The sequence below is a fragment of the Semicossyphus pulcher genome, unplaced genomic scaffold (genome assembly GCF_022749685.1).
Source record: "Semicossyphus pulcher isolate SPU_LCO1_2020_fin unplaced genomic scaffold, fSemPul1.0.p SCAF_15, whole genome shotgun sequence".
In the NCBI taxonomy this organism is placed as follows: Eukaryota; Metazoa; Chordata; class Actinopteri; order Labriformes; family Labridae; genus Semicossyphus; species Semicossyphus pulcher.
Genome location: NW_027211659.1, coordinates 26,087,327 through 26,104,926, shown reverse-complemented (window position 1 = coordinate 26,104,926; position 17,600 = coordinate 26,087,327). Strand labels below are relative to the sequence as shown.

The following is a 17,600-nucleotide window of genomic DNA, read 5'->3' as shown; positions in this document are numbered from 1 at the left end:
GACGTGCGGGAGCTTTGCTGTTTAGTTCAGTAAGTTAAGTGTGTGTTTTGGTCAGCGGAAGTGGCGACGGCAGCTCCACCCGCCAATCTCTACAGCGCAACTCCAAATGACATCACCATCGCAAGATGGCAGCGCCAGTCACGGGGGAGCAGATGGCATATAGTCATTGATCCATACTAGTGGTTCACAGTTTTCCCTACTTCATGGATGTGTTGAACTATAATGTTTGTGAAGTTTTTTCCTTGGATGAGGGTCAAGACATCCTGTGTTCACATCACATGCTCTGTGCTTTTTCACCATCTTGCAATAAAAGGTCTGTGTTTTGCGTTTGTTGTTATGAGCCCAATCAACTCTGTCTCTGATAAAACCCAATTACAGTATCATATTTAATGAGTTTATTATCCAGCTCAGGCAATTTTCAAGTCTGTGGAGTGCTCAAACTTTCGAGGATAAAAGTAGCAGCAATGACTCAGCAGAAACCCTCAAACCTCCAACCAGCAGAACTGATATTAAGCACAACAACCTCATGAAATAATTAATCTGCTGACGGGTTGTTAACAGGACATAATGGCTCTTATTACAGTTGCATTGAGAAGCAGATACATTCGGCTGTGAATGTAGGGAAGATCCACTTTACAGGCAAACCTTGGTGCCGCCGTCCCCTCGGGTCATAAGGGCCAATGCATTATGGAGTGACATTCATATCCCATCTATAACCTGCCCGCACCCTGCCATAGGCCCGTGACATTTCACTTCATTAAGTCCTCAGTACATCTGATGTTCCGCCTCAGATACAGGGCCGGTGTGAAAGGACGACGGATGAGGATGAATTAAACATGGAGGGTTTAAATATAGACTCCTTGGGACAAAGGTGGCAGTGTGGTATCTCATTCCCCAACCTCCTCACACCCTCTGACATCATATTATTCTACTGTGAGTGAATCCAGAGCCTGAGTCCTCCTCTGCAGCATAGAGCTTCATTGCTGTTCAAAAACACACATATTTTAAAATTACATTTAAATTGATATTTTACTTGTGATTGGGTTACATCATCTTTAAACTACAGAAACGAGCAGTCTGGTTAAATAAATGAGACGTCACTTTTATAAGTGAGAGGAGAAGGCTAGACTCCACTAGACCTCTGAATGTGTGCTGAGGTATCTGGCACCAAGACATTCGCAGCAGATCCTTTAAGTCCTGTAAGTAGCGAGGTGGGGCCTCCATGGATCCGACTTGTTTTGGAGGCCGAGTCAACACGTGTTGTCGTATTCCTCAAACCATTCCTGAACCATGTTTGCAGTGTGGCAGGGCGCATCATCCTGCTGACAGAGGCCAATGTCATGAGGGAATACTGTTTCCACAAAGGGGTGCAGTTGGTCTGCAACAATATTTAGGTAGGTGGTACCTGTCGAAGTAACATCTACAAAGTAACATCTACTGGTTCTGAAGTAGAGGCCCTTCCTGTGTGGAGTTTGCATGTTCTCCCCGTGTATGCATGGTTTCCCTCCGGGTACTCCGGCTTCCTCCCACAGTCCAAAGACATGCTCGTTGGTGACTCTGAATTGCCCGCAGGTGTGAGCGTGAAAGGTTTTCTGTCTCTATGTGTCATCCCCGTGATTGACTGGTGGTCAGACAGGGTGTAACCCCGCCCCTCGCCCAATGACTGCCGGGATAGGCTCCAGCCCCCCCGCGACCCTAAACAGGATAAGTGGTATAGATGATGGATGGATGGATAAAAGAGCAAGTGGGCGTGGGATTGAAATCCACAGACAGGCTAACAAAGTCCAGTTAGTTTTGAATGATGAAAGTAAACAAACCGGTTTCTTTGGGACACTGTCGCCTCTAAAGGTGATTCTCAATATAAAAATATAAATATTAATGCACCTTTATGTAAAACCAGTTCTATTATTCAGTGTGACAGACCTTAAAGCAGCTAAGGTGATATATTTTGGAGCATTGTCCCATCAGGTTTGGCTTCAGCATGTGTTCGTTGTCTTCCATCTCTTCCAGTGGACAGTACAGGGTTAACTGGCATATTGCACTGCACGATCATGTGGGTGTGCATCAGTGAGGATGAAATAACTGGGGGACTCATTCCTTGTAAACATGTTTGTGTTTTTAATGAGTGCATGATTAACACATGCAATAACGTGCAGCATGTCAGTGACACTTGCTTTGCAATGCAAATCAGATGTGGATCATATCAGGCCTCATAGGAGAGCAGTCGACGAGGAGAAATTAATAAGACGAGTCAATGAGCTGCAGAGGCTGAGGTCCATCTATCAGGAAGCTTTATAATATATAGGACACGGGTTAGAGGCTGCTCTCAAACTCTTTATTCTCTATACAGCGTGTCTCAGAAATCTTGCTACAGGATACACATTAAAGTCACTTCACTACAATTCAGCTTTTATATACTTTATATGTATCTATATGTGTGCACTCAATCATCCATTTTCTGATTTCTCAACACACAGCAGAGAAATGAGCAGCACCGATTCATAAGGTTACAGATGCTGAGCTGTTCACACTCGTAGAATGCTCGGTGACAATTACTCTGATCTCAGACGGATGAGGAGGTAAAAAAATCTACTGCCGGATGACCTGGCGGGCTGCAGTGGTGCATCGAGGAAGGGGGGGCGATATGTCAATATAGTGGACGAGTAACTGAAACATGTAAAAAGTCTTGTTAGCGAGGTTAGAAGCATCACTGTTTGTGTCCCGTCCGTCATTTCGCAAGGAATGTCGCCTCATTTGTGGCGCCTCACAAAGGAGATAACGGCGCACTGCCTGACGTCACATCCAAAAACGCAGTTTACCCCGTCTCCATGGAAACAGAGTTTCTAAAAGTCTTCACCCTGGCCGGAGTTTTACAAAAAATCAGTTTCCATTGACATAAAACGGTGTTTGTGTGGACGAAAGGCCAAAACGCAGAGAAAAAGCTACGTTGTGAAAATACCTGTGTACCTATGGACATGGCCTTAGACAGCTGGACTGAGTCTGATGAACACCTCACACCATGAGGGCGGTTGCCACAATTCCAACAAAACTCTTATTTCTGACATTGGAAATTTATCAGAGACAGAGAAATCGCTTATGGATTTGTTTACTTTACGGCTGGCATTAGTGAGCTATTGGAGATTAAGTAATCAGATTCAGTGATACGATTGAAATCACGTTGCATTAACTGGAGAATGTTTTTCCTGAATCACAACCTTAAAGGTATAGTACGTAGGCTTTTTCCTTGCATTTTGTCGCATTCAAACTGGGCCCCTCCTCCTGGGCTCTTTGTCACCAGAAGCTCTCTCTCGTGCGAGAACACGCCCACCCCGCCGAGCTAACACCGACAGCATCCCTATTACCTTTGCACTAGCATGCTAAACGCTGGTTAGCTTATCCGACCCGGTTTGAGGCACCTACCTGTCCAACAGAAAGAAGGCCAACTCTGCATCGCTCTTTCGCCATGTTCGCCGGTCTGAATCGGGCCCAGTTGCTAATTTGAACCACTCCCACACTCACCTGTACGCTGTGATTGGCTCAGGGAACCACAACAGCGCCCCTCCTGAAAACAACAGAATAGATGCAGAGGGAAGAGTCTCACTAACACACATGTACAGAGGCCTATAAGTGATTTATATTATATTACATTTGTAAAAGTCTATAGTTCAATCCTACATGTTATACCTTTAAATTTGGGTCTTGATTAAAAACCTTTTCAGTGTAGTTCTATGTTTCTTAATGTTTCATAATGTGCTGCTGTCAGTTAGCACAAATGCATCTGCTGTACACATGAGGTGACTGTGGTTAGTGAGTGCAGGTGAGGTGACCTGATGGGGAAAGACCTTGAGATAATGGAAATGTTCCTGTTGGAGCCACAGGGGAAGTGCAGGTTTCAGCCGTAACTGCTGACTGCACGGAACAATGCAGCATCCAGGTGCATGCTGGGGGGATGCACAGCCACTTTGAAGAGGACTCTCTCTGTCTCCCTGAGGAAGAGAAGCCCTTGCTTTAAGAGAAGGACTGGGACCGGTTTAGTAACATTATTCTCCGGAGAAAACTGTGTGATGTTCAGCTGCTTTTGTTGCTGACACTGTTTTAGACGATGATGACGATGAGGAGGAGGAGAACAATGTGACCCAGAGAAGATGCAAAGCTTAGGCACAATGCAGATACTCCAGTTCTCTCTCACACACTCTCAAAAACTCATTTCATGTTTCATAAGCATATGTACTCAGAGCAGCAGTGCGTGTGTTGCTTAAGGGAAAGCAATTCCCTCTGCATCTTAGTCTTAGCTTGCATGTCGGGGGCTGTAACAGTCAAAAACTTGATGGTGTGTTGAACGACGGCGCTCGGCACACGGAAGAGGAAGCTCTTGGAACCGGCAGTCGCCTTCTTGCACCCTTAAGTTATCTTCAGCCCTGATGAAAATGAAGTGTGTCATCATTAGCGTGTCGAATGGCCGGAAGACTGTAAATTGAGCAGAGATGAAATGGGCATATTAGCTTTGATGGACAAGGTTAATATATTCCTCTATGCAAACCAAAGCAGGGCACACCTGTGGGGATAGTTTCCCTGCTTGTTATGAACCTTTAGACATGTTTTAGGTATCACTGAAGCAGCACTCGTGTGTAAGTCCTCAAAAATCAAACCCAGTGGCCCTTGGACGGAGTGTACAATCCCAGCAAGTCAATTGGAAATGATTCAGAACGGCTTGTTGAATAAGGTTCAGTAATTAATTAAATCTCTTTATTGATGATGTCTAAAAGGTTGCCGCTGCAGAGGAGGTGTTGGGCTAATCTATCGCTTAATCTTCTAATCTAATCAGAGAATGTTACTCGTTCATTTCTCTGGTGGGGAGAAATCGAGTCGGAGGCTGGAGGGATTGCAGGGGTGAGCTGCTCTAATTTGAGGCTCTTGTCCGCTCTTATTTTGTCAATCACGGCACGCTGGGAGAATCAGGGCAACAGGAGACACTTTATTGGATGCAGCTTGTGATGAGCCTCTTGCGGTGATTTCAGATGATACACACATGATAGATGTAGAAACTTCCGAGTGATGGCATTGAACTGTCATTGTACTACTTGTGGTACTGGACACTTCATAGATGGATCAATCACAAGGTGTCTACGTCTGACTGTCTACGGCTTCAGTAAGCATTCTCACTTCCTCCTGGTCTAGGAGTGGTCGGACTGGATACGTTTTAAACTGAGCATTATCTTTGAACAGGAGGAGTTTTGTAGAACTTGATCATGGTTTGAAGCTTGTCTAGCTTTGTCTCTGGCAGAGATGGCTACCATCTTCTTTTAATATGCCCTGGTAGGTGTATTTTGCTACAACTAGAGACAAAAAAGTGTCAAAGATTAAGAACACTGGGTCTAAGTTAAGAATTCATTATTAAGGTGTAGCAGCCCCAAAATGTATCGTTGCCAAAAGAAGACGCGAGGTCAAGGTTGTACTGTCTCTTTTCAGCCAAATGGAAACTAAAGTCACTGACTAAACAAGGATAAGTCTTATTAGCCATCCATCCATTATCTATACTGCTTGTCCTGTTTAGGGTTGCGGGGGGCTGGAACCAATCCCAGCTGTCATTGGGCGAGGACTGATCGCACAATGTCTGAACCGTGATTTGAACCTTCTACCTGTAAATGGACTGTACTTATATCCTGCTTTTCTAGTCTTTGCGACCACTCAAAGCTGCTTTTACACATGTCTCATTTACCCATTCACACACTGATGGCAGATCTATGCCCATTCATACCTGATGGCTATGGCTATGCCACCAGGAGTAATTTGGGGTTCAGTGTCTTGCCCACTTCGACATGTGACTGTAGCAGTCAGGGATCGAAACCCCCAACCTTCTGATTGAGAGACTACCGACTCTACCACTGAGCCACAGCTGCCCCTTGAACTGTGAGGAACCTCTGCACCACCGCGCAGCCACTTATTAGTCATATAATGGAATAAAAAAACAATGGGGTTGTTTGACAAGAGGAAAGAATAGTCGTGTATTGTAGGTAATAAGTTGCGACTCATATGTGACTGAATGTGAAACAGCTTTGCAGAGCGGGCACACTCATCTCCCGGTAAGGTCCAATAGTTGTTCTGAGCTTTGATTATATCACACAATCGTCCTCTGCAGAAGAGTTTTCATGGAATTGTAGATGTTCACATATCCCGTGCTTTGAGCACTATAAAGACTCCGTGTGGGCGTAATACATGAGATTAAAGGCTCATTCTTGACCTTGGAAACTGCAGTCGGAAAAACAATCTCACTATTTAGCAGCTGCCCTCAAGCTTTGATCATGTAACACAAAGGATAACATGATTGACAGCTCGAGAACAGCTCTTGAATGGACCTTGCCCTGGGATTCGCTTGCTAACTGCTGTTTTAAAGGTTAAATTTCAGGATTTGCTGAGAGCTTTACAGTGGTTTTGTATTTTAGACAATTGAATGTTCACTTTCTTGCTACAGCACATGCTCTCTTTTTCTCTTTTTTAGATTAGACTCAAAGTTATAATTTGTAAAAGCCAATGACCTTTACAAGAAATGTCCCTCGCTCATAGTGATGTATTGATTCTAGGGCCAACTTGCTCGCTTCCTGTGTGTGTGTGTGTGTGTGTGTGTGTGTGTGTGTGGAAACATGTTGCACTCAAGTTGTAGCAGCTGTGAGGTTTGGCCAGAGACTGACTGCTAACTCCCCTTTCATAGTTTCAAGGTCATCGGAAAGTACTTGAGCAGGGACTTGAGTTCATGGATGATGATAGAGAAGCTAAATTTAGATGCTGGTCGCTGCACATGAAAACGGTGACGATCCTAAAAGAGCCTTTTTGTGAGAAATGGTTTCAGATGCTTTAAATCAGGAGGAATAAAATTGATATATAAAAATGAGATATAATTAAGTCACTCTCGTCCTCTTTCTGTCTTTGTCTAAAGCTTCTATTAACTCAGCTTCCTGCAGGAGTAGAGAAACAATTTAGCTCTCCCATCCGTGTGTTGTACACATTTGTGTCCATAGAAATATTCAGAGGGAAAGCTGTGGTTGACTTGTGCCCCATTTGGATGTGCTCATAGCCCCAACACCCACTCCTCCTCAAATGTGAGTGTGTTTGCCACTCATTGGCACTCATTAACAGCTATGGTGCTGAGTGGTTGTTGTACTTATGATGTTGTTGTCCTGCAGCTCTAAATGAGCTCTTGTGTCATTAATCTTCTTTTGTGTTTGAAGCTTTCCCCCGCAGGGTTTATTCATTTCACCAACAGAAGCCCCCCACCAAGTGGGAAGCTATTGTGGCCAAATGCGCAACCCAGATGGAAATACATGGAAGAGAAATATGCATACGATTTAGTCAGCGAACATGGGTGCTGGATGGGTCCCAAGCATAGACTGTATAAGAGGACGTAGCCAACATCACCAGTGGTTTGTGGACATTTTAATTGTCTGTCGCCAACACTTGACCATCAGCATCTTGTTTTTTATGGAGCCAGAGGCGACCGTATTTGGAAAAGAGGATGGATACGCATTGTTAGGACCCATCCTGGTTGACAGGTCACCATGGTAGCAACTTGTCAATCAAAGGTAGCCACACCCTTAAATGACTTTATCTTCTATTTTACTCTAAATGTGACAAAATGAAAATCATGCTGCATTGAAGAAGCCTAGAAGCTAGTGGTGGGGACATAAACTCATTGGGACAATGATAACTGAATCAGTAAACCAATAAGGAAGTTGGGTATTTTTCTGGTGGACCTGCATACAACACAATTTGTTTAACAACCATTGGAGTCGCACCATTCTGGCCTTTTTTTTTGCTTCATTTTTTAAGCCATGCAATACATTAACTTCTTCATGTATACTCCTCCATGGGCCCAAGTGGGCTACATTCATACGTCATGGGCCCCTCTATGGAGCCTCTCAAAGTCCCCTCATTAACCTATCTGGGCTAACCCATATGAGCCTCCATGGAAACTCCTAAGGTTGCCCTACATATCAGCGCAGCTACAAGCCATTTGCACTGGCTTGGATGACATTGCCTGTAATTGATCAAAAGAGTAAATCTATGGCTTTACTGATTGTTGTTTTCTGAAGAATTTAATGTATTCAATTAATAATTCAACATCTAATTTCACTGATGGATCAATGAAATATAGCACAACATGTACCCAACACGAGGCTGCCAGTACATCTGTCTCTGTACATGTGCTGCAGGTTCTGCGAAAAAGTTACTAAGCAGTGAACAACAGATGCCATTTTTAATTAAACATCAGCACAAGCAAGGGCTGGCACTGAATCCGTACCCTCCAACACATGCTGCCATATTTACTGTCAGCATCTGCAGAAGCGAGCACCACTGTTCTATCTTTAACAAGTTGGCTTTGAGCTTGACCAGCTGTGACATTTAGTGGAACCTTTGGGACTGCAGACACAGCATTCAAGCATTACACAACCATTGCTAAATAATTGAGTGTGTGCTATGCATATTGCATTGTGCCCAAAGTTCCCACTTGGCCCCCAGACTCTGCACTCCATTGGCTGTGCATCATCTGCCATTGTGAGGGCTTTCAGTTGGGTTTAAGTCGGCTTCCACCTCTGTGTAACCCCCCACTGAGACTGCAGCCACGGTCACTTTGGCTGTGTGGCAATTTATCACAATCTTTGCCTCACCTGAACCAAGTGCATTAGTTGTCTCAGCTTAACTACAGTTGTTTCAAAGCCCATAGTCTTTCTCTAAATGTAACCATGCTACATTTGGCCTGCATTGATATGTTTAAGTGAGGAAATTACTATTTTTTTAATCACAATTGCATCCAATAAATGCATTCTTGTCCTATAATAGGCAAAAACATTTACTTTGGCAATACATTTGCATATTCTTTTTGCAGGTCGGTCAAGTTTTCCTCACCAAACAGAAAATAACAACGTTTCTTTATTGAGCTTGTGTTGTGCATGGGGGAAAAATAAAAGGGTCTCCCCCATTAGGGTCTAATATATCATCAATCACAAGTACAGAAAGGTATGTGCACAGGGCTTTCTACAAACCATCAAAGAATTACTGTAACTATTAATGATGAAGATGCAAAGACACTTAACAGTACAAAAGAGTCTCCCTGTGGGCACGCGGCTCGGTGTATTTTCAACATACATTTGTAACCTACTGTGTCATTATCATTTCCTCGAGTGGGCAAAAATAGGCCCACCATTAAGAAGCGTGAGATATAATTACAGGCGGCTCTAGTGAGGACAGAATGCTGTTTTTTCTTTATTGCAGCCTCCAGTCAGTGGGCAGAATAATCTTTTACTTCCTGACAGTTATGTGGGCAGCAGACTCCGGAGCTGGACAGTTAAGACCCTAATAAATTCAACGTTTTCAAAGGAAAATTACACTGTGTCTCGTGGCTCGCTGAGTACAAACACAGGGAGAGAGATATCATTACCCAAGCCTAATTTATTTCTTCAAGCAGTCTTGTGTAGGGCTGTTTACCATTTTAATGGAGAGAGATTCTCACCTGGCAGACAATTTCTGAGCATTATGAGAATAATTAGCATCCGCATTATAATTATTTTTAACAGCAGCATGATTGCTGCTGAATATTTATGTTTGAAAGCTTTGCCACCAGTTTTTGCATATATAGGCCAGCTTGACTTCCTGCTTCAAGCCACATACAGTCTATATGTTGTTTATATGTTTACATAGGTTTTTTTTTATTATAGCTTCCTGTGTGGCTGTGATGTGGATGTTTGTAGTGAATGCATGAGTGTCACTTTGCTCTGTGTGGTGTGCAGGGGTGAAGAGTGGTTGCAGCTGCTTCTTTATAGATGTTTGGAGCAGCTCAATCTCAAAGCCCATCGACTGTCGTCTGACACTGATTTAGCCTCTGCAGGCGACAGCCAATACTTCCAGGTTTTGGGGACAGCCACCAGATATTCGCTTGTCATTGTTTACAGTCCAACTAGCAACTGCAGATGCCAGAATGGAGTTGTAGTAGTTGTTGAGAGATGACGTCTGCTGCTGATATTTAAAGACTCAAACACTCTTATATGCCGATAACAGTTTATAGAGTTAAAAAGGCTCAGTAGTCATTAGATGATAGCAGATCGTTCTTCTTTCTGCTTCTCTGTCCACATGGCTGTTTTTCTGCATGCTAAAAAAGCTTGCTCAGAAGTGATTGGTCAGTACCTACTCAGAGTCAGTACCTCATGCAATTGTATTTTTGGCTGACAGCCGGGGGCAGCCCTACACACCGGTCTGTATGTGAGACAGAGAGTTGAGACATCGTAATGGCAGATTATGGAGCAGATTTGACCTCCACTGACGCGACTCTCTGTCTATACGGCTCTGGATACTTTGTTCAGGGAGCAGGTGGGGCTGCTCCTCCACTGCTCGTCCGCTGTCCTCACCTACGTCCGCAGCGGACACCTGCTTTCAAACACGTTGTCATCGGCCTGTCATCAGCTTAAGGACATAATGTACACATTGCCCACAAAGCGCACATTGACCTGATGCGGTCAGCCACATAGGTTTGGACCTAGTCTTGCTATGTTTCACATCAGCTGCAATCATGCTGTTGAATTTTTATGTTGAAAGCTTTGCAACCAGTTTTGGATGTGAAAGCCAGCTAGACTTGTGAATTTTCTCCAAGCAACACAAAGCAGGAAACAGCAACCAGCCTTGTTCCTGTTTGCTCTCCACATGGCCGTGTTCCTGCATGCTAAAAAAGCTTGCTCAAACGTCAACGGTTGTTACCTACTTGGACTACAGAGTGCTTCCTATCTAGCAGGATAACAGTATCTTATCTAACCCTAACCCTGGCCTACAGATCCTGTTTTCATAGACGTGTGTTCAGATAGAAAGCCATATCAATTGTGGACTGCTGATGTTTATTCATGCTGGTGTACCAACTCTATTAGCTAGCTGACTAGCTAACTTTTAAGCTAGCAACCGACGGATCGGACATACCCGTGAAAGTGCGCCTGTGTTTATGTTAAGCTCAACCTCTGATGGAAAACAGAACTCTTATCTCAAGTGTCTCTTCTTTCCCCCTTTTTCCTTTACGTCTATTACGCGTATATATTTATATATATATATATATATATATATATGTATGTATATGTATATATATGTATATATATGTATATATATATATACATAGATAGATAGATGTATATGTATACTGTAATCCTCATTGACGTGCTGAATTTGTTTCTTATGGTGTCCCTCAACTGACTTTGTCTCTAAAACTGTTTTACAATGGGCCTCCTTCATGCAAAATATGTTTTGTACTGTTTGTTTCACATCACACTGACCAAACTCTCCTAGCACAAATATTCTGGTGTGATGAATGCTACTTGTTTGTTAGACTTGATAATCAGTCAGCCATTTGTGCTTCATTCACAGAATTGTTAACAAATGTTACACTGCAGAACTTAGCGCCCTGCCATCAGAAATCAAAACACACACAGGGGCGCCGGTTTAGCTCAGTGGTTGAATCACGCGTCCCAGGTGCAGATGTTGCGATCCTGGCCCTGGCTTTATCTCCCGCCCTCGGTCCCCTGACCTGTGTCTGTCCCTGTTTCCGACACTATCCACTGTACTCTCTCTCTAAATAAAGGCATTAAGGGCCAAAATACATAAATAAGAAACACAAAAGAAATCACACAAAATGACAACCTTCAGCAGCTTCAGTGATGGTTGTAGAGGACGTTAAGGATGAAAATAGCTGCTGATGATGCGTCATCAGAGCAGCCGTGTAATGTGCCAGTCAGAAACATAAAGAGAGAACAGACTGACAGAAAGTTGAACGCTATTAAAGGCTGTTAAAGCCAAAAGTGGTCCTTGAGAAGTGGTTATGGTGGACATGACAGTCAGAGAGATGTACAGCTAGAGATTGAAAGCCTCAGATGATGTTATAGAAGTGGGTAAAGAAGAGGATCGAACTGGACAGAGAGGCTGCTGCATAAGTAGCTCTAATAAAATATGCCTCTCCGTAGATTAACAGACCAGATTATGATGATGCGGACATAATTTTGCACACACACTACCCTATAGTAATATATTTAATGTTAAGTTAAATATCCATATGTATGCACGCTATCAGCATTATGAACCTGGACTCAAGCAAATGATTTTTCCTTGCAGAAAAAAAGCGAACATTTGAAGTACAGGAAAAATGTTGAATCACTCATATGTGACATTTAAAAACAAATGTGAGTGTCCCTGCACGAGGCCCAACCTACAATCGTGTTTGTGCAGCTGTCATACAAGGACACCACTTCCCCTTTTTACTCCCACTGCTGCTTTCAACATGTTTTTTTATCAATCCTGTATTTAACTGAAGCTCAGTTTTGGCCACAGAAATATATTTCTTGGTATAAGCTTAATTTCTGCTGTAATGCCTTCATGTGAGGGAAATATCATGACTACTCACCTTAAAATAACGCAGAGAGAAGCTGAGCTGGTTGCATGTGGCGTGTACAGTGAACATTACCCAATCCACACGAGTCCACCTTAGTTGCTTAAGCGTGGTAGAAAAGAGCCGGAGCCTTTCATTATTCATGGGGTTACAGACGTAGGACATTACTTATACATCAGAGTCTGAGCTTGTTCTTTTTTCGTTACGAACATTTCATTATTTAAGGAGACAAGAGCGAAGCAGAGCAGAGACCTATGGTAATGTTTTAAAGATCACAGCAGTGAGCTCCTTTTCATCACGGCTAAGTATTCATTCTGACTCTTAGGCATTCACTGATTTGACTTCAGCACCAGCAGACATCAAATAACATTATTGTGATATTTCTGATGGAAATGATCCCATGTGAGACTCGTCATTTTGGAGGGACGGTCGATTTTGTTTACCTCTCTGTGGTCTCTGTGTCTTTAGTGGAAGCAATTAAAACACAGCAAATAATAATATTGTTTAATGCTCTGTAGTTTCCAACAACCATTACAGTCCATTAAAGGAGCAGTTCGCCCCTTGAAAAAGCCACTGTCAGTCAAAGCTGGTGTTCTCTGTAATCGATAGAAGCAATAATATTTGAAATTGGTGGCATAGCTGTGGAGAAAGTTGTACAAACAGCTTGTAGTTTCGCCCATTCTACATTCCTACAACACCCAGCATGCATTGTGCCCCTCCCTCTAAAAGGAATGGCCCAGCGAGAGATGCTGGAGTGAAATACTCCCGTTTTCACTGCAGGCAACGGCTTAGAGCGGGACAGAATCTGAACGAATCTACGCGTTTTACGTAGTCTGGCGGAGGTTTTCCAGGGCCCATTGGAGAAGCTGATAGCGTCCTCCAAAGGCACAGAGCGAAACTGCATTTTTTTCTACTATAATGGCATTAGCTCCCCGTGATAGCATGATAGGACTGAGGTTAAAAATCGGCGAACTGGCCCTTTAAGACTTCAGGACACTAAATGACTTTATTGTTCTGCTTAGTATCGCACATCAATGTATCTTCAAACAATAGGTTGTGTAATATCTTATTGAAGTTATGCTCAATTTTTTACTCCCATTACTGTTCAACGGTTTCTCGTTCTCATTTCTTAGTTTCATTCCTTTGTCATATACAAACACATTGTCCGCAAACATCTGTGTTTGCCACTAGCAGTACACGTTGTTGTTCAAAGTGTCTAACATCATTACAGAAAGGATCCTTGCAGACGCAGATCTTTTGATTAAAGAGAAAAGATGTTTTCTGAAACCAGAAACAGCCGTGACATCGCTGTCTTCAGAGCCTTATTTTACCTTTCAGAACACGAGCTGATTGTCTCGCGCTGCCTTGATCACTGACTTTGTTTGTGTAACTGTGACTTTGCCGATTAAAATGTTTTGTTCATACAAAACTTAATATTTGTATCGTTCACAATATCACACAAAAGACAACCAATGGAGGCAGAAGTGGGCAAGCAACTCCTGCTCTTGGAGGCAAAACTGCTGGTTTTGTCAATAGAGTCTGGTGGCTTCAAAAAGAGTGATGAAATAGTTGTTTCTGGTTGTAATAGAAATCACTTTGCTCTTTAACAAAAAGGTATTTTTCTTCAATCAAACAAACAATAAAATGTGCTTACTTTGGCAGTTTTCCCTCTGTATGTTGCAGCCGTTGCAGTCCTTGTCTACTGGACCAATTCCCAAACTTTGAGAAGAAAAAATAAACCTTTAAATTTAGTTTGAGGTATTCCTGCTCATGATGACCTCCTGTACCATGACATCTGATGTGTCGGCCTGTTTGTCTTTGACACAAAACAAACAATGCTGTCACATCCAAGCAACCCAGCTCTGCACAAAAGCTTTATCCTGCTGGTGCCAAGCGAAACATCAACACAGAGCACGCCGTCACCTAGAAGATGAAAAATGAAGTCCTTTTTACTGATTGACTATTTTTTGTTCTCACATTTAAACACATTAGATTAGAGTGGCACAAACTTGAGCCTGTTTGCCTGTCTGCTGCTTTGTTACTGCGCGAGTGAACAATGGGGCTTACAAAGTATTTGTTTTTAATGACATCTTTGCATTTTAAATAGAGTCTGCTTTTGCTTTGAAGTGTTTCTCTGCCATGTTTCTTTCAGGACAGCTTTCAGAATTCAATTTCCTTCATTCAGACGTTTCTGCTTTGTTCTCTGTGTTTCTACACAGACTCTGAAGTCATCTACAGAAACAGTGACGGCCACGTCATCAGGTTCAACATCCTCACAAACGAGACCGAGATTGTCCTGACAAACACAACGTTCGTAAGTAGATTAGTTTGTCTCACTGTATGTTAGATTATCAGGATCATAACAAAAACACCAATCAATATTTAACGTTCTTTCTTTCTGTCTAACTCCTGCCAGGTAAATTTCAACGTGGACAAGTATTCTCTCTCCCCTGACCTGAAATATGTTCTCTTCGCTTATGACGTGAAACAGGTGAGTTTCATATTAGCAGCACTTCTATGAAAGTGTTTTTGCAGTGAAAACAGCAGACATCATTTTAATATCATGTTTGTGTCATAGTCCACTCAGACCTGCCTCTATATGGGGGGTCTACACTCTGATTATGTGAGATTAAATGTTGAGGAATCTGTTCAGTTGGTTTTATTCGTTTACGTTAAAGCTCCTGTGAGGAACTTTTGGTTTGTGTTGATTGTGGCGCCCCCTGTGGACAAAGCCATACCTCTTATCTCTTTGCTGATTTTGTCATGTACATGCTTCCCCCCTGCCAGCAGTCAGACATTGAAAACAACTTCAAACTCCTCAAAGGAGCTTTAAACTGCACCCGTAAGGCCCTGGTGTTATGACGTATTGTACTGTACACAGACAGCTGTTTTGTGCATAGTTGTCACAAGGTGGATTTAGAAGTACCAGGAAAATGCAGTTAAAGTTTCCTAAGAAGATGCACTCATCATGCAGAATGCCACCTTTGTATGCCTCAGAATATATAGTATTTTAGGTGGTATTATATCATTGGAACTCAAGATTTAATCCTAGATGTTGAACTACCTTTTGAAGAGCTGAGGAGTTTTTTTTATCAGCCTTAAACTTCCCAGTTCCCCAAAATAATAAGTATGGAAATGTTAAAGAGCAGCTGCAGTCATGTTTTAAGACATTTAAAATGCTCTGCTTGAAATAATAAATCGTGTTTGATATGTTTTGCCTGCAAAATCGTTTAATTACCTCGTAAAAATCCTCCCAAGGCATCCCCTCCTTCTCCCTCATTAAAAATTCCTGAATCTGCATAGGCCCCGCCCACTGTGCACATTTCAAACCGCCCCCTCCGTCGCGAAAACAAAAAACATCTCTGCAATCGTTTAGTGGCAACTTGTTAAAACTTAGCAAGCTTGAAATGTAGTAATCAGTAGTAGTAACGTTAACTATAGTAGTCAGTAGTGAGTTTGCAAAACTTAGGTTACACATAATGATATGCATAGCGTCGCCCCGTCCATTAACGGGATTGGCTCCTTAGGTTTGTGACGTCTCAAACCTGCCAATCTGAAAACGTGTTGTTCAGCCTGTCCTTGGTACACTGCAGTTTAACAGCAGACAGGCCCAGCCATGGAGATGATGCTGATGTTGTCCCTGATATGTCTTGTAGCACATGAAGAACAGCACATGGAGATGTTTACAAGGTTAAACTCTGGATTTTACCTGGAGGGGGGCTTTGAATACACTAAGGATGCTTCTTCATTAGCTGGGTGCAGAATTAGCTATTAGCTCTTGACAACTTGACTTGTGCCTGTGTTAATGGCCCTTGTTAATTCTGTCACACTATGTGATCAATGCTTTGGTGATCAGTTTGACAGGCATTGCAGATGTCCTTGTAGGATCTGTAGAGCTAATGGACGTGGCAAATTGTTGGCTTTGGATGAGAAATATGTCAGATTGTTGCATTAATAACTTCAGGGAGGAAAAATCAAATGTACTCGGTCTCTTCTCATAATCCCGTGTATCTTGTGAAACATTTTTCAATCATGTATGTATAATGAGGTTTGATCTGTTAAGCCTGCAGCCATTTCCTGTTAGATGAGTGTTTGCATTAATGTAACACATCTGACATTTATTCATCGTTGTATTATTAGGGGATTTGCACACAACCTGACCTTTTGTACTAATTTGTGCAGAAGGTAAACAGGAGGAATATTTTACAGCTTATCTTTCCGTCTGTCTATCCATCCATCCATTATCTGGAACTGGAGCCTATTCTAGCTGTTATTGGGTGAGAGGCAGGGTACACACTAGACTGATTGGCAGTCAAATACAGGGCTTCTTACAGCTTATGCTAAAGTTATGTTTCTCATGCATCTCCACATTCTGTCTGTGTATGTTTTGGGGTGAGGTTGAGCTTTAGGGTTTGTTTAGCGTTATCATAGCTGCCATTTGTCACTGGAATTCCACGTCATGACAATGTCAAACATGTACAAATGTCATGTTTGCTAAAGTTGTGCCATATGAAGACCAGTGTCTCACACCAATGTAAGGTTAATAGTCGGTCTGAGAGAGCTCACACTCACCTATGAATCATCGCCATCACATTTCAAAACAACTCTTAAATTGACATATTTCGTTAATTGCAATGTGTCAGAGAGTGCTACCAGCAACCTTTACTGCGTCAGTGTGAACTGAAGGTGCCGCTGACAGGATGTATGTGTCAGTCACTGTAGTTAGGTAAAGATGGCGCCACAAGTAATTGTAGTTGTCTAATAATCAGGTTACACATTAAGTTTTATTTTTATTCCATCTTTCTATTACTTCTGTGGAATGAATTTATGAATGCTTTTATTTTGAAAAACAACCACACATTCTGGCACCAGCTCCTCTGCCACTCATCACATTTGGTAGAAATAAATGTTCAGGTCTGAATAAACATGTGCACCACAGCGCTCTGGTGCTCTCTGTATACATTTTGACAAGCGCCCGGGTCGGGGGGGGTGATTAAAATTCCATGTGGCCCTTGTGCGACTGTCAGGTCACATTCATTCAGTAACAGAGCAGCGGGGCGAGCTTGAGCCATAATTACCAGCTTTCCATCAGAAAGGAGTAGATGCAAAATGAGATATGCAAATAAGACCCTCCACTCTGGAAGGGATCAACTGTGAGGATTAGTGACAAGGCAATTAATCAGAAGTGATT

The 17,600-nt window shown here is 42.6% G+C and overlaps 1 protein-coding gene across 2 annotated transcripts in view; it reads left to right on the top strand.

Annotated features, from left to right (window-relative positions):
- Nucleotides 1–17,600, top strand: part of LOC138592102 (inactive dipeptidyl peptidase 10-like) — a 224,796-nt gene that overhangs the window by 152,120 nt on the left and 55,076 nt on the right. For both annotated transcript variants that reach the window (XM_069662726.1, XM_069662727.1), the window contains exons 4-5: nt 14,629–14,723; nt 14,826–14,900. In XM_069662726.1, coding sequence (XP_069518827.1) covers nt 14,629–14,723; nt 14,826–14,900 — 170 coding nt within the window. The remainder of the gene's footprint in view (nt 1–14,628; nt 14,724–14,825; nt 14,901–17,600) is intronic.